The sequence below is a fragment of the Tachyglossus aculeatus genome, chromosome X4 (genome assembly GCF_015852505.1).
Source record: "Tachyglossus aculeatus isolate mTacAcu1 chromosome X4, mTacAcu1.pri, whole genome shotgun sequence".
Taxonomy (NCBI): domain Eukaryota; kingdom Metazoa; phylum Chordata; class Mammalia; order Monotremata; family Tachyglossidae; genus Tachyglossus; species Tachyglossus aculeatus.
In genome coordinates, this window is record NC_052098.1 from 57171047 (window position 1) to 57196334 (window position 25288).

The window sequence follows — 25288 nt, forward strand, 5'->3', positions numbered from 1 at the left end:
GGGAGAGGGGGGCGGACAATGGGAATAATAATAATAATAATGGTATTTGTAAAGCGTTTACTATGTGCCAAGCACTGTTCTAAGCACTAGAAGGCAGAAGGGGTTCATGGGAGCTGGGCAGAGAGTGAGAGAGTGTTTTGACCTGAGGCCTAAACTGACGGGGTTCGGCATAGCTTCTGGAGTTGTTTATACAGTGAGACTTTCATGAAGCTTAGATTTTCCATTCTTTTTTTTTTTCCAAATGGTTTTTAAGTACTTACTATGTGCCAGGCACTGTACTAACCACTGTCACAGATACAGGCTAATCAAGTTGAACAGTCCATGTCCCACATGAGGCTTGCAGTCTTAATTCCCATTTTACAGATGAGGTAACTGAGGCACAGAAAAGTGAAGTGACTTTCCCATGGTCACACTGCAGACAAGTGGTGGAACCAGGATTAGAACCCAGGTCCTTCTGACTCCTGCTGTAGCCAGTAGGCTGTGCTGCTTCTCGGGTCCCTCTCTGGGGTTGTGGGGATTGTTGGACCAACAATGCAGTAGGCGCAGCCCACTCTACCTCTCCCTCCCCTTCCCCACCTCTTCTTCCTCAACCCTTAACTTGAGGGGAAAATGTTCTGGGAACCAGGGGGCAGTCAAGTAACCAGCCTCAGCCCTGCATGTGTGTTGGTGTCATTGACCCATTCATTTTGATAAGCAAGGCAGAGGCTAGGGATGGAGGGAGCTCAGGACCACCAGCTAGGGCAGAGGCCAGGAGACCCACTGTTCTCAGGAATGCCATTTTCATTTTTGAGAGTGAAAGACACTCAAAACTCTTCCAGCCGCTTTGATTTCCTCCCTGGGAGTGAGGAGGGGCAGGATGCCCTTGGTTTTGAAAAACAAAACAGTTGCCACCCACCCCCACCCCATAATCTCCCCTTTTTATATTAATTCTTTGTTGTCTTTGGGGTTGGGGCCTAGAAGCTACTGCTCTTTGAAAAATGTTTTATTGTGGGGTTTGCTGAACTGCTGGCAGAATGTTCAATGCTTTCAGGGCTTTCTTTTCTGTTGGGTTTGTGCGATGAGAATGATTCCCACTGCTCCTTTAACCAGAAGAACTATTTGAAGTGAACCCATTGGCAGTGCCCATTGGTTGCCTTCAGATGCCTGTGCCAGGGGCACAATTAAGAATTTCACCCTGGGGAGTAATCCAGGGCAGGATGGATTCAGAGCTGTTATGACACTCAACTTGCTTCCTGAGTGTCTTCTGAAAACCACCCCTGCCTCACCCTAGTATGGTTGAAAAATGCCAGCTCGTAATGGGAAACCCAGCCTGTTGCAGAGGGTGGTTCCCCGGGAAATGCTGACTGGTGGCAATCCCCACAGGGGAGGCAGAGAAGCATGCATTTCCTCTGCAACACAGCTGGGGCCTGGGCTTCTCTCCTCAGTTCACTGTAGAAACAAATTGCTCCTCCACGCTGCTCTCAGAAGCTATGGTTGCTGGAAGACTGTTGGTCTTTTTGGGGTTTTTTTTTTTTTCATAGCGCTGAACTAACATGTGGGGCTTTGAAGACCATGCAGAGAGGAGGAACCCTGTTCTCCCCTTCTCCTTAAACTGAGAGCACCATGTGGGACAGAAACTGTGTCCAACCTGATTAACTCGTGTCTACCCCAGTACTTGAACAGTGCTTGAGAGATTGTAAGTGCTTAGAAATACAGTAGTAGTAGTACTACTACTACTAAGAAGAATGACAATAAATCCCTCTGGTCATGCTATCTCCACTCCAGGCGCCTGGCTGGGAATTCCAGGACTTTTTCCAGTCCACTCCTCTGTCTCAATCCAGCCCCGGTCCCCAAAACAGGCATCCCCCTGGTTCCCGGAGGCCTAAGGGAATTTGTTTCAGGGATCATCCATCCTTGGGTTGGGGCAAGTATGAATTGCGGGCAGCTTCCCATCTCTGGTGTGGCCTTAGATTGCAAGACATGGCCCAGGGTCAGCATCCAGATTCAGCCCCTTTCTGGAAAGCCAAGGAGGCGCAACATGCTGAGTGGACATGGGAAAGCTCTGTTTTCCAATTGCCTTAAGATGATTAGTATGGATTTCTAGCAAAGGGGCCAGGAAATATGGAGCCCAACTGGCCACTCAGGAAGGAGAAATGAGAAAGAAAGCAGGGAAATGAAATTAAATTATAAATCAAGCTCAGGAGCTAAGAAAGCAACCCTCTAATGTAACTGAATAAGCTTTCCTTTCCTCTCCTCTCCTCCCAGGTTTTTTCAATAAATAAGAATGTCAGTGCAAAGAGTACCCAGTGGGGTTTTGCCAGAGGCATAGAGGGGAGGGGGCATGCTCAAGCTAGCCAGCCAGCCCAGAAGTGGAAAACCTCAGAAACATTGGATTAGCAGTGCCAAGTTGGAATCTCAACTCTGCCACTCTCTTGTGTGGCATAGGACAAGTTCCCTAACTTTCCTATGCTTTTGGTGCGAAACTCTGAAAAATGGAGACCCGAACACCTGTTATTTCAAGATTGTAAAGTGCATTGAGATCCTCAGAATTGGTCTAAATCCTACCATCAAGTGGGCTCTCGCTTTCAGCACCTTTAGTTGTTGAGTCTGGGGAGAGGGGCTTGGAAAATTCACTTTGACTGGTAGCACGGACCAGATTATGGCTGCCTGTACCAGGCCAGGCCCTTAGTCATTCAGCTAACCGTGGTTCAGGTAAACAGATGACTTTCAACTGCGGTCGTCCTAGCCGAGGAGTCCACTTCTGCAGATTTTGAACCTGTGCTCTGTCAGGAAGAGGGGGTGTGTCCGAAATGCGCTGATCACATGAAGGTGACACTAGTGAAAACAGGGATCTCAGGTCATATTTGGTGTGCTGTTTGTCCCCCATGCAGTGAGAAGAAATTGAAGGCCAGGGTGCAGGAACTGGTGAGTGCCTTGGAGAGGCTGACCAAGAGCAGCGAGATACGGCACCAGCAATCTGCAGAGTTTGTTAATGACCTGAAAAGAGCAAACAGGTAATGCGGGGGCCAGACAGGGGTGGGGGGAGAGGAGGGCCAGCCACTTTCTGGTCTTGCCTCTGTCTTGCCACCGACCCACAGGCAGAAGCATGTTGGGAAGAATTACTTTTCTCCACCACACCCCCGAACCCCACCACCACCACACGCACACAACCGAGCTTCCTTGTCCCAGGAGGCTGAGTGACCTCTGGCTCAGCTCTGAGAGGACAGGTCAGGGCTGAGCTGCCTCTGCCCCTTTCCTGATCTCCTGAGGGCTTAGCCCCAGGTTAGGCTGTCTGGACACTTGAGAACTACAGCTGTGCCATCAATAGTGGCCCCAAGCAAAGGGCGGCCACCTCTGGGGTGGCGTGGGGCCTAGGAGAATCAGGTAGGATGCGGCCCCCTTAGCTACAGCCCAGTATCGTTCCATGCCTGAAACCATTTCCCTCCTGGCCTGAATCTGGGAACCACTGGTTCTGGAGACTGATTTGGTCCTACACCAGCTCTGCCATTCTGTCTCAGAGAGTGGAGGACACATAACAGACAGACCCTCACTGAACAGAGGTGTCCCCCGTCTCTCTGCCAAGGCATACTTCCTTTGATTTCCCCCCCCCACCCCACCGAACATCTTGAATCTGGGCCCATCCTTGAACCAGGCCACACCTGGAACCACCTTCCAGTTAAGCTGCATAGCCTAGTGTATGGAGCACAGGCCTGGGAGTTGGAAGATCCTGAATTCTATCCTGGGCTGCACTACTTGTCCGCTGTGTGACCTTTGGCAAGCCACTTAACTTCTCTGTGCCTGTTACCTCATCTGTAAAATGGGGATTAAGATTGTGAGCCCCATGTGGGACATGGACTGTGTCCAACTTGATTAGCTTGTATCCACCCCCAGTGCTTAGTAGAGTGCCTGGCAAATAGTAAGCACTTAACAAATACATTAAGGAATGAAAAACACCTTCTCTTCCCAGCAGTTGGTACAGTGGGTGATTGAGCTGCAGGTGACTTCCATCAGCCGAGATGACATACTGATACCTCATGTCTTAATGTTGAATTTGTAATGATTTCCTGTAGGCCCAATTTCTAGGCACGTAGAGGAAGGTCTGAATCTATGGTACTTGCTTTTTCAGTTTTACAAGTCCATACTCTTAAAGAGGATTCAGAGAAAGGTGCCAAAGGTTTTCCCTCTTTCTCACGTGCTTTAATGAGGTTTTGAAGGTGCATTTTTAAAATCTCTCCATTGACATGTTTTCCCAAACTACTATATTTATTGTTGCTGCAGCAGAGCAGGCCTCTGCTACGGGCTCCCCCTCGGTATTTCATTTCTTGTGTGATGGACCCGATTCGGGTCAGGCTTTGCGCCGGAGGTACCTGGTCAGCATGGTGCCATCGGGCTGGATGGCTTATGACCTTGCATTTTACCCTGTTGGTGCAGTAACCTCGTGGCAGCTTATGAGAAAGCCAAGAAGAAGCATCAAAACAAGCTGAAGAAACTGGAATCGCAGATGATGGCCATGGTGGAGAGACACGAGACCCAAGTGCGGATGCTCAAACAGAGAATTGCTCTGCTGGAAGAGGAAAACTCGAGGCCACATGCCAACGAGACTTCCCTGTAAAAGGCTTGCAGACTCAGACGATTGTGCCATTGGAAGCCCGACGGAGAAGAACACGGTGGGAACGAAGGGGAGGTGGGAAACTAGGAAAGGTAGAGCCTTCACGGTGGCCGGGCGCGAGGGAAGTTTGGCAGGTAGGTCAGCAGCCAGAGCTCTGTGCTGCGGCCCCGGTTAGGTGAGTTCCTCCTGGGGCTTGGCTTTGTTGGGTCCCAAGCGGCGGGTGCTGGCAGCTGGCCACTGGTGATGCACTATTTGTGGGCAACACAGAAAGGATGGCACCTTCTCATTCCAGCGTTCAGTGTACAGTCTGTAAATAAGATTCTCCCTCTCCCTCCCTTCCCCAGATCTCCACGGGTGGTTGGTCCCTCGTTGCCTTCAACATTCTCCCCTCCTCTTACATCCTTGGGCCACACATCAGCCTGTACATCATGCTTTCTTCCTTCCCTTCACAGCAACCAGAATCGATTTTTCTGCTCTCCCAGCTTCCTTCCCCTGCTTGCGCCTTCCTCAGGGGTAAGCCCTGACTGACAAGAGATAGCTACGTTGCCAGGGGAGGATGTATGTGCGTGCACGTTTGTGTGTGCGTGCGTGCGTGCGTGCGTGCGTGTGGAGTGCATAAGAATTTTGAGTGTGATGTGTTGTACGTGGAGAGAACCGAGGAGGTTCTGCTGATTTGTTCATTGAGGTGACTTGGTTCTCCAGATGTGGAGAGGATATAGTGCATCCCAGCAGTGGGTCACATGTCCCAGATTCACTCTCAGAGTCCACTGAGGTCACAAGAAACACAAGCTCAGGAGGCTTTTTCCCCAGCGGGGTGATCTGGGCCAAGTGTGGGGAGAAAGCAAACACCTTCCAGGGGAGCCAGGCACCACAAGGGAGCCCTCCCTCAAGGAACAGGCTAGCTCCAAAGGACGATATTAGCGGAGAAGTAGGTTGGGCCCTGTGGAGGCCGTGCCAGAAGGCACACCTGGCCAGACCAGTACTGTGGACCTCTGGTTTCCTCAGTGAGAGCCGTGTCTCTGCACCTTTATTGCTTCTAGCCCCCAGGGTATTACTGCTTTGGTTATTTCAGGGTTCAACCTAAGTATCCGTGGGTACGTATAGAGTCGGGCATGAATCTCCGGAGGGATCTTCCTCTTGAAGCAACAGGGCCAGTGGCCTAATCCCCAGGAGCCGATCTTTGACAGCCAGTTTCAGGTTGTCCTGTGGGGAGCCCCTGTTATGGGCATCACTGTGTTCTGTGGGACTCCTCACATCTGAGGAACTTTTTCCATTCGCTCCCCCAAAAGATGCCGGGAACAGTGAGCAAGCTGGCTCCCTGCTGTAGCTTCCCATGGTGGTGCTGCTGCTTCTTTGACTAAAAAGTTGAGCATCTTTCACCATATTCTCTGTGTCCCCACCATCCTTCCCTCTGTCCCTCTGGTAGACACCGGGTTACCGAGCACCACTGGAGTTTTTTTCACTGTGCCTCCGGGAGGTGGCGATTTATCCAGACCCAGTTGAACCAGCAGCTCTTCCAGGAAGAGCCTCTGCGGGTGGCCTGGGCTACCAGTTGTTGGGAGAAAAAGCTCTCTGAGGGCAGTCGGCTCTGGCGGGACACAGAGGAGGTGATTGTTCTACTGCAGTGGGATTTTCTCCCTCCCCTCTTCTCAACCCTTCCCCACCCCCCACCTACTTTGGCATCTGAGGTCCCATCTGTTTCAGTAGGGAGAAAAACAGCTTTATGAAGGCTTTGATCACCATGAAAATGCCCAACAGATTTGGGCACTTAGATGCCATTGGCATACAACAGTGGACTTCATTTATTTTTGCTTTGGGAAAGATTTACTAAGTTGAAATGGCCTTTTGACACGGGAAGGAGGGGGTTTGTCTCTTGGCTTAAATGGATTTGGCGCATTGAAGACTGGTATTTGGTTTTTGTTTTTATTTTTTTCCTCCCCAAGGCTTTCTGTCCCCAACTTTATTGGTGGCAGTGGTTGGAGAGAGCAGAAATGTGGGGGAGGAGATAACTTTGTTCCCCTCCCCCTAGGGAGAGTGGATGTGCATATTAGTGCTTCAATGACCCCCCTGGAGGATAAGTATTGAGGGCCAGTGTGCCTCAGTTTCTCCCTCTCGAATGATGGGAGTGAATGCTTGCTATTAACAGTGATTTGAAGGACTCCAGGTCACTTTCCCAAAGCCATTCAGTGGGCCTGGTCTGCGGCATCCATAAAATCTCCCTACTTCATCTGCTGCACTGACTCTGTACAGTAAATGGACAGTCGCACAGTCTCAGGCTAGGAAGGGGCCCTAAAAGGTCATCTAGCTCACCTCTCTGCCTTAACACCAGACTGCACCTAAATGAGCCCAGATAACTGTTGAGGCTCTGCCCTGTATTACAAGCCTTCTGGAGAAAAAGGACACATTCCAATACCTTCTTAGTTGTCAGCCCACATATGTGGGTATACTTTGTGTTGAGACACATATACTGGATTGGGTGAAAATTGTACTTGAGAGAAGAGTGAAATAAGGGCCTTGTGTTCACCAGTGAAAAATGACAGTGAAGTGCTTGCACAGGAACCACTTCATAGGGTAAGAAAAAGGCACCTTTAATCAAAGCTGGAGAGCTAATATGATAATATGCTCTTTTTCATGCTGATGGTTTGGGGTCCAGGGGGAAATTGGTTCACAAACTACAAACTGGTGGCACAATTACATTCAAGGTGGCAGAGATGTTATGGTTTCCATTGGTGCATGTACTGGTTCCATTTCTGACCAACATGGTGCATTTTTCTGTCAACATCACCAGCATTTAAGCCTCTGGGTACTCTCATATGTGCCCTCTTCCCTTCCTCCCTCCCTTCCTTCAACCCACCCGGGGCCCAGTTCACACCCCGCCCCGCCTGTCTGTGGAGGATCATTTATGAGCACTTTTGCCTGTCAGGAGGGTGCCTAAGGTGAGTTCCAGGCAGATATTTTTTTAATCATTCCTCAACCTTCCAGTTCCCGGGGCTCCACTCCTCCTAGCTGACCCCTCTCCCATTCTGGATTTGTTCGAGAGCCCCCTGGAGTAGATTGCCAGGAACTGACATTCTCTGGTTTACGGATTTCCTCTGGGGCAGAAAAAAAAAATTATTCCTTTCATTCTTTGTAAAAAAAAAACAAAAAACCCCTGTGGAACTGAGGTCCAAAAGGGTGACCCTCACCAAGGGTGTTCAGATGTTTTAACTTCAACACGGAGGGTGGGGCATGACTAAATTTATCCATTATTCAGTTCCCTTTTTTTGTCTTCTCTGAGGAATGATGTGGATGCTGATCCTCAACCTCGGTCATAGCATATTTAAGGCAGCAGCTGTGGATGCCAGTTGTGAGGGCAGCCGTTGATAGAGCCTGCAGAGCAAGGTGGGTTTTGATGCTCCGAGGTTGGGGGTGGAGGAGATAGGGTGGGAGCGGCTTATTGGGTCCTCTAGGGGCACCGGCAGGGCAGGAATTGGTTCACTTTGGAAAATTGTCAACTACCTTGTCGGCAGTAGGGCAAGGCCTGTCTTCTAACATAGATGAAGGTATCCCCAACTCTTTGGTTTGGGATACATTGAATTGGCCCTTCATTAAGGAAAAGGGCTGCATTCAATTCCAGTTGTGCTGCTCTAAGCCCCAGAATATGCCTCCTGCTCATTGCAGAGCTGGCACACCAACAACAGTCCAATAGCTGTTTCTAAGATGTCGCTAAGATGTCTCCTACCTCCCCCAAGTGCTTGCCTGTGATTGATTTAAGCGGGCACTGGAAATCCAATTGCAAGTCACGTGGCTCTTCCATCAAGGCCCAAGTCTGCAGCCATCTTCCCTAATCCCTCAGTCAGTGGTATTTGAGTGCCTACTGTGTGCAGAGTGCTACACTAAGCACGTGGGAAAGTAGAATAGAGTAAGTAGACCAGATTCCTACCCTCAAGGAGTTTACACTCTAAAAGGGTTGGGTTCTGGCCAAAAATGCTTTTCCCCGGGGAAGTGATGAACAGTTGGATTTCCTTTCTCCCTGCTGGGTTCATGCAGTTCTTTTTGAAATCAAAATGTCCCGTGGGTTTCTGGCCCTTGCAAGAACATGGGATCAGTGCCTGGCCTTAAGGTCTGTCTTAATGGCTCTTAAAAATCACCCTCCACACCCCTTCCCTCATTCCCACTACTGCTTTAACCAGGCTAGAGGGTTGTCAGTAAGAAGTGAAACCTGTGGCAGAAAGGCCTTTGGGAACATGCATCTTTGCCCAGGTAAATGGTTTTTGACTGTCCTGTCTGCTCGCATCAACTCAAAGCATTAGCATTAGACCTTTTGGTCTCAGGATTGGAATCTTGACCCTACTTGAGAGCAGTGTGGGAGAACAGAGGAGTGTGAGGGTTTGCTATTAGGCACTCATCGAGTTGGATCAGCTCTTAGAACAGTGCTTTGCACACAGTAAGCGCTTAAATGCCATCATTATTATCAAGAGAAAAATCTAGGCAAAACACCAGTTTGTACATTATGGACTCTGGGTAAAAATAATCCCTACTTTTAAACAATTCAGGCACTAGGGAACTGATGTTGCAGCCTGCTGTAGTGCCAGTAAGTTTTTTGTTGTTTTAAGACCATGACCAGCATTTTCTAGCTTCCTGTGGCAGCTGCTCCCTCTGCCCAGCATGGTACTGGATAAAGATTCCGTTTCTAGTGCTTATTTCTTCTTCCCCACCACCCCCAAATTTGGCCAGGCTTGGGGCCGGGGGGGGCCAACCACAATCAAATTTGAATATCTGTTTCATGACCATGTTAACCAATGAGGTCTGCAGACCAACTGAGAACTGGGCGTTGCACTGTCACTAACAGGCAGTTGCTCTACAGCCCCGCCTTCATTTATCGGGACCAAGCAGTCTCACTGGAGATGGTGACCTAGGTCCTACCCAAGCTGCAACCTGGGCAGCCTTAGGCCACAGCAGTAGGCAGACAGATGCACAGCACTGCCAAGGGAAATGACCATGTTTAGATATGATGTATTTTGTTCTCCTAGTGGCTTTCAAATGGGTTGAAATGCTTTGAAGTAGTGTCCCAGGGCTAGCTCCGCTTCCAAGTGCAGTACAACTTTTTCTCCAGCTCCCCGGTTTAGTGGATGGTATGTAGTAGTGTTTCCAGTTGTTCTAGGTGTGCATGGGGCTGGGCCGTCGAGCTTACCGGCAATGCTGTCGCAAGTACCATGTTGCTAGGCTCTCTTGCATTTTACGCTGACCCTGCAGTAGGGCCCATTTAAATGTGTATAAAAATATGGATTGTGCCTTGTCCTGTTTGATCGAAATAAATGAGATTATACTGTACTGGTTTTCTGGGGTGACTTTTGAATAGGGGCAGCAGTGACACTGGAGGAGTCGATGCTTCCCCTAGATCGGAGTGGGGGGGGGGTGGGGGGATACAAGCTGAAGGACTGCTATTTTTTACTATCACTATGGTGCGGGAGAGGCTGGTGGAATTATTTTGAGTTGAATGTAGGTTGCCTTCCCCTAAATGTACTTTGGGACAGGAGTCAGGGAGGGGGAGGGAGTGCTATGTAGCAAGACCCACTCCATCTTGCTGAGGTTTCAGAGGGTAAGTTCCCCATTGTCCTCCCGATTGCTCCTCCACCCTCAACGGTGTTGGCAGCAGCAGCAGCTCGTGGGCTTGCTCAGAGCTCAGGACCACATTGGAGCTAGGGAGGAAGAGAAGGACCCAGAGGAGGGGCTGAAGTGGATGCTGGCAGAAGCAACCCCTTCCCACCTCTGCTCAAGCTGGACCTACCAAGCTCATCTGCTCCCTCTTGTCAAACTGGCAAAACAGCAGCAGCCAACCAGCACCTGGTGTTAGGGAGTAAATGAGGGAAGCCCCCTCCCACACACACCCCCAACACCTTATTTGTAACTTTATCTTAATCAATTTTTAAATCTTATTTACTGCACCTAAATGTTTCCTATTGTTTGAAAAAAAAAAAAAAAACATGCTACTCTATACCACACTTCAGTTAGCGACTAGAAAGCCTACACCAGGTTGAATGTACTGGCACCTTTATTAAAAAGCACATGGGGCTAAGTTTGCATTCATCAGTATCGTCCTACTGTTTGTATTGAAAATTTCATTTAAAAGCTGCCACTTAGCACTGTACTATATCTTGTAATTTTAGAGCCTTCACTTGGATGCTTTACCTGATTTCAGATGCATTTAGTTTTAGGTGCTGTAAAATAGCTATTTTGTGTTTGATATAGAATTGTAAAGAAAACTGCATTTATTTATACAGAGACATTTATAGTACTTATTTTACAAATGTTCTTATATTCTGAATAAATATTTCTAATGCCAAAACGTTCATCTGGGTCTGTGACTCCATGCTCATCTCTCCCTTCTAATATTAACCTGCAAAGATTTTTCCCTCCATTCATGCCCAGGGATGGGTGGAAGGATGTAAAGAGCAAAAGTTCTGCCCTTGAGCCTCCATCTCCCTGGCCTACAGTTCTGGCATCAAGCAAAGGTATTTAGTGAGCTCTTACTGTGTCCTGTCACTGTACTAAGTGCTTGGGTGCAAGTCTCTCCTCCCAGCAGGCGGCGTGGCCTAGTGGAAAGATCATGGGAGTCAGAGGACCTGCGTTCTAATCCCAGCTCCACCAGTTGCTTGCGATGTGACCTTGGACAAATCACTTCACTTCTGGGCCTTGGTTACCTCACCTGCAAAATGTGGGTTAATACTGTGAACTCCTCCTGGGGCAGGGACTGTGCCTGACCTGTTGCTTGTGTATCGACGCTAGTGGTTAGTACAGCGCGTGGCCCATTAAGTGCTTAAAGACCATGTTAAAAAAAATAAAATAAAAAAGCAGCCACGTGGAGGCTGCCCCGACACAACAGTAGAAAGAGGGGAAGGCTGGAGGGGGAAGGAGACACCAGTAACTCAGGTGCACTGCTTCCATTGCAGGAAGTCAGACAGGGTGATGTGATTATGGTTTCTGACAACTAGGATTTGCCACGGGCTTGCTCTGAGGCTCAATACCTCTAAGTGCTAACCCCCAGCCACTCAGGCTTGCCCCACAACTGCTTAATAATAATAATAATATTTAAGCACTTACTATATAACAAGCACTGTTCTAAACGCTGGGGTAGACACAAGGTAATCAGGTTGTCCCCAAGTGAGGCTCAGTGTCTTAATCCCCACTTCTACAGATAACAGGCACAGAGAAGTTAGGTGACTTGCCCAAAGTCACACAGCGGACAAGTGGTGGAGCCGGGATTAGAACCCACGACCTCTGGCTCCCAAGCCCGTGCTCTTTCCACTAAGCCATGCTGCTGCTCCTAAATAAATCATTAAATAATCAATGTTTTGTTTTTAACTGCATGACATCTTACCTGGCAGGCCTCACTCTCCAACATTTACTAACTCCCGAGCTTATAAAACCATATGTTAAGTTACACCTTCCAATGCCACCAAACAAATAAATCCAATGCTGGGTTTCTGCCTTTCAGCAGGTGCTCTTCCAGAAGGCGGGTGGGTTGGAGGGGAAAACTGCCCCTCTGCTCTGGCCTCTAAAATGACATGCTCACATGAATACACAAAACTGTAAACAGCTGATTTTTAATGAAACTTAAGATGACAAGTAAATCACCAATGTATTGTTCACATTACAAATACTGAAACAGAACTGACTGATCAATCGCATCAAATCTTCATTCCCTCAGGTTAGTACCCACCTCAATTCCTCAGAGAAATGTTTGCACTGGCCTTTGTCATTGCTTTCCAAAGACAACCAACCACCTTCTCAGCTGTGGGTAGCCCAGTTCAAATCTATAGTGCTGACCTTTTATCTGTGGCATCCATGCTGGTATTTGGCATTTAAGGCAATATGAACAGAAACACTCTATGCTAAAGCTGTGAACCGAGACAGCCTCAGCAGTAAACTTCATGGATGTCGCTCACTGCAGAGAGCAATCTGTTCACTCTTGTACTTCAAGTTAATACAGTAATTATACAGAAGTCAATATCTCAATATTCAACAGTAAAAAAAGCATTAATACAAAGGAAACCATCCAAGTTGACATTCGCTGTTTAATAAAACAAAGAATGTTACAGTTTCTCAACTGTGTACGCAAAACTACTTCAAAAATAGTCACTCTGTAATAACTATTAAATAGCTGCAATTAGAATGAATGTATTCTGTTGAGATGAACACAGGGACTGGTCTTTAGAACCCTCAGGTAGTCTTGTCCCCGAGACACAAATTAAACCCACGCATACCTGTTAAACTGCCTTGTGTGACATATTCACACCATTTGCCAGAAAACCTTTGCTTGTCACCTCCACCCCCCTACTCTCTTGCCCATGGTCAGACATACAGGTAGCGTGGAAGGAGGTGGTGAGTTGCTACTGCAACAAGTTAGTCACCCAAAAGGTTTGACCTTGATCCCACTCTATCACTTGCTATGGGCACTGGGGCATCCAGCCCACTCTTCTGAACTCTAAATGGGTATGCTGTCTTATAAAGTGACTAATGGTCATTATTTAATAGTTATTACAAAACAGAAAGCAGATAATTTGACTACTGCCATAGACTTTTTTTTTGCAAGTTTTGCTCCCAATCTCCCTTGCAAGAGATAAATCTTTAAAAAAAAGCAAACTGCTAAACCACTATTTTATGGAGGTCACACTTTCACTGGGGTGGGAAATGGTGATCTTAAAAACACAGTATGCCTTAAAACTCCCTCCTGAAACATCCCCATTCCTGTCTCAATAAAACTGGATTTGCTAATTGCTTCCTTATTGAGTGCTGTTTGCCTACCATTATCTGGATGCCCGTATATTAAATGTCTTTAGGTTGGTGTCTTCAACATGCTTCATGTCAATGTTGTCTTCCTTTTTGCTTGTAAGACTAGTGAATTGTTTGTTTTTCAAACATTCCAAAACCTCTAGACAAAAATGTTAATTGCTTTCTCCCTGGACTATGAGGCTGTGCCTGTTCCCCAAAGCACAAATTCCCACCCTTTCTCCTCCCCTGCAAGCGGCACACGTGTGCGCGCACACACACACACACCCCTCTCATCAAGTTTTAATTTGGCATGCTAAACATCTATGTATGAAATATATATGTCTGTATCAAGAGAGAATGAGAGAAAAGATAATAAAGTAAAAAAGAGTGAAATTACAGGCACCCGGCTCTCAAGAGACAGCTTTGCTTTCAGTCAGTGAAAGAGCAAAGTCCAAAGCTCTTTCAGCTTGCTTTTCCCAGAGCCAAAAGGTGAAATTAAAATGACTGCGACAGACAGCGGGGTCTTGCCTGCGGTGTGGCTGAAAGCACATTGTGCTCAGGGAACAGTAGTGAAATGCACAAGGAGATGCAGACTCGTCTTCTTGTGCTTTCCAATCAGTGCTTATGTACAGTATGTGAACAACATCAGTATTTACTGAGCGCCTGCGTGCAGAGTACTGTACTAGGCATTTGAGAGCATACAATAAAAATAGAAGACATAGTCCCTGCCCTTGAGGAGCTTACAATCTAATGAACAGTGCAAATGCCAACCCCTTCTCCCCTATTTCTGACCCTCTCCCTTTCTGAGATTAGCATATTGCTAAAAGTGTTAAGAGGTTTTTGACAAAACATAGCACTGGGCAGCATTCATTTAATTTTTATACTCACTGCTCTTTTTCATGAATGCACATCCCGGGGCCATTAAAAAAAAAACCCCACAAAAAAAACAGTCAACTCAAAAGCCAAGCTAATCTGCCAAGTGTCTATTGTGCCCCAAATAAGGAAACATAGAACTATTTCTCAAAGCTTAAAAATGAATAGCAATGTAGAGTCTTGGGTCCAAAATGTTTAAGCTGCAATTGAAAACCGGTTAAGAGTATTTACAACTGGAAGTTTTTCTAAATGGTTAACATCCTTCCGCTCATAAACGCCTATTCCAGAGGTGGTGAAATGCTCACAAGCAACTCTGAGAGAATGTGACCGTGACATCCTCCTCTGTTGGCTTCTACTTTCCATTTTGAGTCAGATGACCAAGAATGATCCTGGATTATTTAACCTGAAACCTAGCCAGGAACCTCTGCCCCACGATCTCTCGAGTCCAAGAGGACTTGCCTCCTGCTACCAACGTAAAGCAGGAAATGCATAGCTTGCCAGGCAAAGGGGGTGGAGGGTGGAGGGGGTTCCTTAATAGGCCTAATGCCTGCTTTTTGGCAGGGGCAATCAATCCATCACTTGTATTTACTTAGCACTTAGTGTGTACAGGGCCCTGTACTAAGCGCCTGGGAGAGTACCATCAGACAGTGTAACGAACATTACCTGCCCACGACGGGCTTATGGACTAGACAGGGAGACGCAGGGTGGGTCAGAGGGAGAAAACATTCCTGATGGAGGGGCAGAAAGGAGAGTCCAAGAAAGACAGCCACACTGGGCTTCCTATCAAGGCCAGGACCAGGAGACCTGCTCCTTGGTTTGCCCTGAGGATTGGCCTGTTATGGAAGACTGCTTTGAGAAGCCCTGGAAGTTGACCCTACCTACCTTTAGGGCAAGTGGAAGAATGGGCTTTAAACTCATGAGGTATTGTAAAGGGTACCTCCTTTCAGACTCTGCACACTTCTACCTAGAGTCCCCCCTCCAGACAGCTCAACCCCACTTCACTCTACATAGCAGGATCCACTCCACACCTTGATGGGCAGCTCCCGAAGAGAACTACATGTCAAGACATGCACCTTAAATGCTGCCTTCCATGGTGTGTCCTTACACGCAGTTCTCAACCACGCACGATAGCCCACACCTCTGGGAAAAGTCACCATCTTTGCTCTTTGGAAGCCCTTTCCACTTCACCTTGGTTTGAATGGCATAAACACCCAGGCCCTAGCTATCTTTCGGGATCAAAGATAACACTACTGATCACGAGTGTGGATGAGAAAACCAAAACTGACGTGCAACTGGTGGTCCCTTCCACACCGTGTGCCTGTCTAAGCCATCCTTTGCCACTCTGATGCACTGGGATTGCAAAAAGTAATCTGGCCCCTTCCTAAAACCACCTGACCATTGCCAGTTGGCCCTGGAACGGCTTTTGGAGCAATTTCACACCATCTTCCTCCATGAGGTCATGAGCCTGGTGAGGGTGGAAGTGGAACGTGGATAACGTGAAAAAGGAAAGAAACCAAGATGACAGCTCCACGAGTCAATGGAATACTTTAAAGGGAGAAAAACGACTCACTAGATGGCTCAACTACAGTTGTTGACACAACTGTCTGGCTGTGTGCTATTAGCCACTGGTCACAATTTTCTAAGGGAGCAAGTTACTCCAGCCGGGCATTGAGCTGTTCTACAGTGAAGTGAGCTGTCAGCCAATGATGATATTTACTGAAAGCCTTTTGAGAGCCTGGGGACAGAACACTGTACCCACTGCGTGGGAAAGAACTATACAATCTAGGCATTTCTCGGGCAGCCACATAGGTGTCAATCACTGACCAAAATCACTAGGCCCACAAACCATATGAATCTTCAGCTTTTAGTGGAGAAATGAATCCTTCTGTGTAGTCAGGGTTGGAAGTTTTCCAGGAGCCAAACTACATATACAACTTCAAATAAGTCCTTTTTCTCACAGATAGTGATGTTCATAAAGATTCTTTAAAAAAAAAAAACACACAAATAGCTAAAAGTTCTTCAAAGACCCACTGCCAACCCGCTCCTGTGTGTGAAGTGACTACCATAACAGACTTTCACTCCTCACCTCTATAACACTAGGGGCCTTGATCTTGTAACTCTCAGATGCACAAGTTATTCTCACCATTCCCTGGCCATTGTGGGATGAGGCCGATATTAACTAATTGGGGTGGGGAGGGAGAACCCCACCAAAAAATACAAAATAGAACCACAATGTCATCTCAATTAATTTTCTAGCATCTTTACTTAAATACTAAAGCCCTATCAAACATCTACACAGATGTTTTGATCAGGTACTCTCACCTCTCCAAATGCCCAGCTATCACCAAAAAGAGAAGGGAGACGGGGATGAGGTGGGGGGCACGGGAGAGGGGAAGAGGGAGAGCGGGAGATGTGACATTATTTGAACCTCTAAAATCATTCATCTGTTATTTCTTCACATAGGCTAACTTTAAAAAAAACATGTAAACTGTACTCCTGCTTCTTGGAATACATAAAATGACTCATTTAACATCTTCAAAATCACAACAGTCACACATAAAAAGCACCCACAAAACTAATCAAGGCAAAATCTAAATGTCCATAGCACACTACACCTTGGAATTCAGGAGGGTGGCTACTGACATAAGAACTTGAAAAAACAAACTTCAAAACTATTCTCTCAGACACAAAAAGATAACACCACAACATTTTAATGTCCTGAAATGCATCACACTCTACAAGAAGGATATTATTGCATATTTAGCACACATTAGTAGCTCACTGGATTTACTCAGAACATGCTGGATGACTCCAGGAGAGGAATTCAACTTCTGTGGTAAGTGCTGCCTTTACCATACCCTGAACACTGAGAAACTGATAATACACGGGGAGTGTGCTCAAGAAAGTTCAGTGGCATACAACGTGCACACCCCACTCGCATATATTCTGCATAGTTATTTTGCTTCCGACAGGCATCATCTCACATTTTTATGGTTTGCAAGTTTTCAATCCCGAATTGCCTAGAGAGGTAAAAGTCAAAGAGTAACAAATCTATTTCAACATTCCCCTTACTGTTTCATGGTGCATTAAGCAAAGCAGCACAACAACAATATACTCAACTGGAAAAGAGAACATTTCATTTCTGAAGCTCACCCCAGAATCAAGCCCCCACAAGAGGGGAGCTATCTTTACCTGCACAGAATCTCACTGGTGGCTGGCTGCCGGGCTGCTCTGCTTGACACTTCTTTAGACCTGTGAGTCGCAACTGCTGGCATAAAAATGCTTAAAACCTAAAATGAGGTCCCGATGAAAATGATCTGCCAGCCAGGAAAATGATGATCTGCCAGACATCATTTTACACTTTAAAAACATAGCCCGGAATGCTGGGACCGACGGTACATTATGGCTTGTGAAGACCCAAGCAAGGGGACAACAGTTCTTAGAACAAAGGCAGAGAGAAAGACTCTCTCTTTAGTATTTAAAAAAGGAAAGAAAAAAAGGGTTAAAGGGCTCCCAAGGTCTGCCCCAGGAACTGACTGATGCAGGGCTCTAGGTAATAAGCTGTCAATATAAACTAGCCCTGGCCAGCACTGAAAAGGGGGGAGTGACTTTCCTAAATAAACATAACTTCCCTAAAATTTTCCCCATTTGAAGGCTAACAAAGACGAGTGCAGGGGAAAGTGTGTTCCAAAGAGCCTACCTAAAGTCCTATTAAGTTAAGCCGGGCTTGCTTTCGTACATAGATCACTGTGGAGAGAAGCTGGGACTTCGGAACAAGGATGGATTTTGTGGCTGCAACACGTAAAAAAGTTGAAATGCAAGCACACCACAAAACTCAAACCCACCCAACAAAATCAATCATTAAAATGTCTCATTCCGAAGCAACTTCAACCTTTAGATCGCCCTAGATACTAAACTGGGGGACTGTAGCCCTTACCTAGATTTGTTTCCAGAATCGTGAAGACATGAGGTACATTTCTTAAAGAGTAGACGGAAATTCTGATCCAGTTTCACATTTTCCACCCACCCCAACACAAGGTGCTGAAATCGAGCAATGGTCCATCATCCAAGGACTGTGACGTGTCACATTTTGTAATTCGTCACACCCCTCCTGCGACAGCAAACTGAAGTCTCGTTCACCTTCAACTTCCACGCCCCAATATTGGGAAGCAAGGCGAGGATACAAGTTCAACATGTTAGCTTTTTAGACACATCCATATATAACTCTACCGCAGCAGAAATCTCAGCCAGGGCAAGACCATTTGTACAATCCTAGGGTGAAAGTTTAAGAATCAGGATAGTGAGGGCATGGCCAGAATAGCACCTGGGTGCCTGCTTCTAGCCTCCTGCTCTCCCCTCCTTCCCTTCAGAGACTGCCCAACAGTAGAACCCAAAATTGAACCCAAAATTCCATCTTTGGCTATCCCCCACAAAGGGAATCCATTCCCTCTCCAGATTAAAGACTGCCTGCAGTGATGTGAAAGGGAAGCTGGCAGGAGGTCTGCATCCCATCCTCTCTGCTGTAAGACAATCTCACATGAGTTCAAAGGAGAGCAATGAGACATGCCCATCCCAGACCACACTTCGGGTAAAAGCCCACCTCTCAATCAGGCCCTGAGCAGAGAAGGGAAGAGGCTCATTGTGGGCAGAGACGGTGAATACCGATTCTGCTGTACTGTGCCCGCGCAGGCGCTCAGTTCAGTGCTCTGCACACAGGAGGTGCTCAGTCCCATTGATAATGATGAAGAGCCCAAACTAACGGAGACACAGAAATGCCAGCTATGTCCCCAGAGCAGTCGGTCAGCAATCCCTGCCCTTTACCCAAGTCATGAATGATCTTTGAATATGAGTGCAAAAGTGTCCCAGAGTCCATAAAGTCCTTTTATGCATCCCATTCACAAATATACTGTTATTGCATTTACTGAAAAAGAGTGGACTATTTCCACCACCTTTACAACCTGTCGACACAGAAAACTTATCCAACAATGATAAAAATGCTAAACCGAGAACACAAAATTCAGCCTGGAAAGAATGCCCTCAAAAACCCAACTGAACTGGCAAGTCAAACACTGAGACGGGAAGTCTGTGTATAAAGGCGATACTGCATTTATAGTGCAAACCCATCTTTCTGGGCCACTCTTCTCCTGCCAAGAGACCGGCCTCTCCGGAACCATTGCTGCATCCCTGCATTGCATTGAGAACACCTGAGAAAGGTAAGGCTTGATTAGACCTCCACTCCGCTGCAACAGGTCTTTGATCCTCAGGATCCCACAACACCTTAGCTATCAAAGGTCAAAGTTCTTCATTATGGCATTGTGGTCAAACTTGAAGCTCAGAAAAGCTCTTGAGGAGAATGTGAACTTGCAATGGCCGTTACATGCCAGAGTAGGTCCCTCAGCAGGCTTGAACAGCTGTTCTTCACTGGAGCAGGACAAGTCATACACTGCACCTGCTTAAGAGGGAAAGACAAAAAGAGAAAAAAAAATTCTAACCATGAATCCCACCCTCCTCCTGAGGAAGAGTCAATGCATATTTCCCCTCCCACATGCAGATGGGTGGCAGTCTTGGCACGCACAAGTAGAACGACTGTGCTTTGCAATATTGTGACAGAAAAATACGTGAGGGAAAAAATCAGAGGTCAGCAGAGAGACAAGAACATTACAGGAGGGCACTCTAAAGGGATACAGAAGGGGCACTGGAAGACCAAAGGGGCTGTGGGAGAAGTGCCTTCCAGGGCAGGTGATGGCATTTTCTTTTTCATGAAGTGTTTGCTCTTCTTAGCATAGAAGAGGCATGTGACCCCAGTAGTCAACCCAGACAACAGCAGTAGAATTGATTAAAAACGCACGTGTAGAAAACTACACCAGGCACTTGAGAACACCCAAAAGTAGACACATTCGACCCTGTCCTTAAGGAAAAGTATCACAGCATCACCTCTTTTGACTGACCAATTTAGTTTTCTTCTGTGTGTACCTCTCCTTCCTAAACTAACTGGACATTCTCATTCTTACTTTTTTAAAACTCACTTTTTGGCCAGGGCACAGACCCTGGGAGAAAATATCTGCAAAACTGTCAACACTAAAGTCGACAGTGATCGGGATCAAGTCCGTTAACCTAATGTAGAGCCAGATAATTAAGTTCTTTAATGTTCCATGTTTTCATTCACGACTTCGAGGTAGGCCAATGAATGCCTCTGTATGCTGCAGCAATACATTAGAAATGTCATCATCATGGCACTTGTTAAGCATTTATGTGCTCAGCACTGTTCTAAGCACTGGGGAAGATCCAAGTTAATCACTTTGGACACAGTCCCTGTCCCATATGGGGCTCACAGTCTAAGTAGGGGAGGGGACAGGTACTGAATCCCCATTTTACAGATAAGGTAACTGAGGAATGGAGAATTTAAGTAACTTGCCCAAGGTTACACAGCAGACACGTGGCAAAGCTGGGATTAGAAACCAGGTCCTCTGACTTCCAAGTCCATGCCCTTTCCACTAGACCACATTGTTCCTTATTATTATTACTACTAATAATAGTAATAATAGCATTTGTTATGTGCTTACTATGTGCCAGACACCGTACTAAGCACTGGAGTAATGCAAGATAATTAGATAGGACACAGTCCTTGTCCCACATGGGGCTCACAGTCTAGATAGGAGGGATTGGGATGTAATCCCCATTTTACAGATGAGGGAACCGAGGCAGTCGCCTAAGGTCAAACAGCAGGTAAGTGGCAGAGCCAGGATTAGAATATCAGCCCTCTGATTCGCAGGCCTGTGCTCTTTCCACTAGGTCATGCTGTTCTCCAGTTAATCAGCAGGTTACCAGGGCCAACCAAAACAGTGGTGTTCTATCATCTTGACTGCATCTCTACTGAACACTGATGACATCACCAATGGTTTGTATTTAATTGCAAGTTACCACAATAGCAGGGACATGCGAAGAGTTTTCCAGGACAGCATGTTTTAAGAACACTTACAGCAGTCGCTGTGCTAGCACAGACTTCCATCAAGGGTGCTCAAGCTTCCAGGAAGGGGACTTCTTGCTCCTCTAAACATCAGCTCAGAAGCACAAGCACCAGGGAATACCTCTGCTCAGGTACCAGGGAGCTTCCAACACTGTGACCTCCCTAGACCCCAACCTTACCGCAACTCAGTCACTCCGCTGACTCCCAGCCCTGACAGTTCTCTTTCTGGAAATATTAGGCAGCGAGAGGGAAAAAGGCCTAGGTTTCCTCCCCCATTCCGTGGTCATCCAGGGAAAGAGGGATTCTGAAGCCCTGAGGGTCTGACAGCTGGGGGAACAGGAAGGGAGGACTCTGGGGCAGGGAAACTAATGACTGCTGACCAGTAACCCCCCTCAGTCGCAGCAATCCCTGACCCTGGAGAGGGTAGCGGGGTGGAGGAAGAAGAGATGGGGTGAAGGATGGTTGGGAATCATCAGTGTATACAGAAGGTTAGCCAAACCCCACCCCTGCCCCAGCCCCCAAAGGAGCTGGAATGACCTTTATTCTCTCTCCTGACCCCCCTGGACTATGGGGATGAACCAGCCGCTAGGATTCAGACAGGATTGGGATCCAGGAACAGAGTCCAATTTCCCAGCCCGCCAGCCCTGCATCTTCCCCTACTCCCACGGCTCCCTGCCCGGCAGATGGGGATGCGAGTGACAGATTGGGAAAGGAGCTACATGAATAGGGTAAGGGACTAGGATCAGGGTCAGGAGCAGAAGAAAAACAGGTCCCTCATTCCTTAGCCCAGCCTCTGCTCTCCTCTATCCTTCCTGGTGCTCCTGATGCCTTTCTGACCTTGGTTTCTCTCCCCATTCCCCCACTCATTTTTTGGTCCTACTCAGAGAACTGGGGTGGGGGTGGGGGGTGCAAGGGGAAGGGAAAGAGGCCCATGGCCTTCACTTCTTACTCCCTGCAAGTCCGGGGCTGGAGGAGTGAGGCTTTCGACATGGCTCAGACTCTCTTTTCCCTGTCTGACTGCAACAGATGGGAAATAAGGGATGGTCTGTGCATGCATTAAACTATTTTAAAGCAGCATGACTTGAGCTGTATTTCTGGACAGCACAAACCATCACCATTCTCCTGTCTGCAACAGAATGAACTAGAAAGGGACCTCTTCCTGCCGGTTCATCAGGCACAGATGGCCTTGCGTGCCCTGGTCCCATGTTGGTGTTCAGTAGGAGTAAGGTGCCTGCATCTATTATAGTGGCTTACCATGCTTAAATCATTGCTAGGACCAGATGAAAAGAAATGCAATAACAATCTTCATCTCTTAGAGTGCTTCTATGGTAAAGTCTTAAATTTGAAGGAAGAATAAATGCATACCTACTACACAGGAAGTTTCATATGATTCAGAATATCGACTGTGGCGGGGGGAGGGTATTCTTCACTTTCCAATGGGTTCTATTAAATAAACACTATCATTACGCCTATTAAATTTACTTGTTATTCATTTTGAATTCTAGTCATAAAATATTAAGACCCTGCAGTTATACAGTTTTGTGAGGAGCCGTGTGGCCTAATAGAAAGAGGAGGAGCCTGGGAGGCTGAGTGTCTGGGTTTTAATCCCAGCTCTGTCATGTGCCTGCTGTGTGACCATGGGCAGGTCGCTTACCTTCTCTGTGCCTCAGTTACCTCATCTGTAAAATGGGGATTCAATACCTGTTCTCCCTCCTACTTAATTTGTGAGCCCCCTCTTGGAACAGGGACTGCGTCTGACCTAATTAACTTGCACCTTCTCCAGTGTTTAGAAGAGTGCTTGACACCTAGTAAGTGCTTAACAAAATATCATAATTAGGAAGAAAATTCCAAGTTTCACTTTAAAAATAAGCTTATTAGCACTGTCGCAAGAATTTGGGCCCCAACATATAAAAGTAAAATTAATTTCCTTCTGTAATCAAATTAATCATTTATTGAGCTCTTACTGTGTGCAGAGCACTGTACTAAGCATTTGGGAGAGTACCATATGACAGAGTTGATAGAATTAAGCAACCTAGGTGTACCCAGGCCTGTTACTCTCTCGAGCTGTGAGAAAAATCACTCAATAGCAGAGCCATGGTTTTTTCTCCCCCATTCTACAACACTTAACCATCCAACAGAAAAAAAAAAGGACTTAAGAATACTATTTGTAAAAGGAAGAGCTCTTTGAATAAATGGCACTGCAAAAATGTAAAATATTCAGCTCACCGGTTAAGGTAGTAATAGTACTAATGATATGTATTGGTAGAGAAGAAATAAAGGCAGCAGGTGAATAGGATCCATTCTAAAAGAACAGGTAGCAACGGGAGTAACCAGACAGGCCGATAGGTACAGGGGCCGTGGGATCAAGACAAGGCTTTTTTATTTAAATATGGGGGGAGACTTGAGCTTGCTTGAAAGTAGAAGGGAAGGAGCCAGAAGGAAAATACTGAAAATAGCAATGAGAGAAGGAGGAGGAGACAGCTACTGTTTTTATGAGGCAAGAGGGTACAAGTGTCCAGAGGTGTGGGTAGAAGGGGTGGATTTAAAAAGAGCAGGCAAGAGACCTCCTCCTTAGAAAGAGCTGAGGAGGAGGAGAAAGGTGAGGAAGGGGTAAGCAGAATGGTGAAGAAGTGATGGAGAGACTTCAGAAAGTTCAGATCTGATGGTTTCAATTTTATGAAGTATTTGGCAAGGGCATTGGGGCTGCAGGAGGGAATCAAAGTTTTGGAAAAGTTCAGGGGGGTTTTGAGTGGGAGTCAATGAGGGAGGAATAGAAGAGTTAGCAAGCAGAAGAGCAGCTTCAAATTCACTTCAAGAGTGAACTTGAAGTGCGTTAAGTCTATCTGGTAACTGGATTTCCACCAGTTGCGTGGATGCAGGAGTTGAGGAAATGGACTGTGGCAAGGGAGGGAAGATTTGAGGTCTCCTTTCACACCTAAGGAGAGTTGGCAAGGAGTCCAGGAGGAGTATGCTATCTTGGGAAAAGTGGAATGGATCCCCAGTGTGGAGATCTCGGTGGGAGAGGGGGTGTGGGTGAGGTGGCAGGACAAAAAAGTTATCTTCAGAAGTTTGAGAGGTTAGATTTGGAACACTGTCTGGAGATGATCAACTTTAGAACATGTGCATGCTGACGTTTAGCTGAGGTAGGGGGAAGCAAGAGGTCAGCAGAGTTGAGTGAAAGGAAGTAGATGGTTGGAGAGGGCGGGGGGAAAGGAGAGATTAAAAGGGCTAGTCAACATGAAGGTCAAAGGAGGAAGAAGAGGGAGGGGAGAATGGGATTTTTGGGCTGGGGTGCCTTTTTTACCTTTCCATGAAAATTCAATCAAAATTAGGAATTATCCCACATATTTATGCCAACATTAGAAGGCTTTCTTTGATAAGTGATACTGTGCAGAGTGATAAACCCAGACAGCGCTAAAGTCTAAAGTGCAGACACACAAACTACTTACCAGATTCAAAATGATGCTGAAGTTTTCTTGGATTAAGTTTTTTTTCACATTTCTATTTAAAAATACAAACCATCATTAGTTAAGCTGTTTATACTACACGAAAGTCAATCAATTTTAGCAATGCTAAATCGAGGTGAAAGATCTTACAGATCTTTAAAATGCTGTATTAAATCTCCCATATGGTACGTAAAAAGTAGATGGGTCAAACATGCAATGGGTTCATGAATAGAAGGAAAACTGAGGGATGCTAAAAATTGCTTTCCTAAATCAGGAGGAGAAATATCTTTGATCCCACCAAGCAACTGAATATTGATTGGGCTGGAAGATAACTGGAATAACCTAGTACAGGCATTTCTTTTGTCCTACAACTCTGCTGGTAAAATGGAATCAGTACTAGTCAGAAGTAGCAGAATAGCAAATTGACCTAAGACGGAAGACCTTGTAGGAGATGTCCCAGCCAGACACTGAGCCGGTTTTCTGTGATTCAGAGGTGTGTCGAGAATGCAAATGAATTTGAAAATATTGTAATAACCCCCGAGAGGAAAAAGTCAGCTGTTGAAAAAGCTTTTCCCCCTCATTACTCATGCAATTCCATCAAGTAACTCTAACTGCAGTCTTCTACTCTGTTAATAACTCGAGTGGGTTGGAATCAGAACG

The 25288-nt window shown here is 46.5% G+C and overlaps 2 protein-coding genes across 6 annotated transcripts in view; one reads left to right on the forward strand and one right to left on the reverse strand.

The window, feature by feature from the left end:
• The window catches only part of MCC (MCC regulator of WNT signaling pathway), a 359158-nt gene extending 348248 nt beyond the window's left edge, over positions 1-10910 (forward strand). For all 3 annotated transcript variants that reach the window (XM_038769406.1, XM_038769407.1, XM_038769408.1), the window contains 2 exons: positions 2871-2993; positions 4411-10910. In XM_038769406.1, coding sequence (XP_038625334.1) covers positions 2871-2993; positions 4411-4591 — 304 coding nt within the window. In that variant the 3' untranslated portion in view covers positions 4592-10910. The remainder of the gene's footprint in view (positions 1-2870; positions 2994-4410) is intronic.
• A 6000-nt stretch (positions 10911-16910) lies between these two features.
• Positions 16911-25288, reverse strand: part of DCP2 (decapping mRNA 2) — a 61360-nt gene continuing 52982 nt past the window's right edge. The window contains exons 10-11 of one of the 3 annotated variants that reach the window (XM_038769410.1): positions 24632-24683; positions 16911-19664 (exon numbers count right to left, since the gene is read on the reverse strand). In XM_038769410.1, coding sequence (XP_038625338.1) covers positions 19501-19664; positions 24632-24683 — 216 coding nt within the window. In that variant the 3' untranslated portion in view covers positions 16911-19500. Of the gene's footprint in view, positions 19668-24631; positions 24684-25288 lie in introns of all 3 variants that reach the window. The other 2 variants (XM_038769409.1, XM_038769411.1) reach the window with 2 other exon arrangements.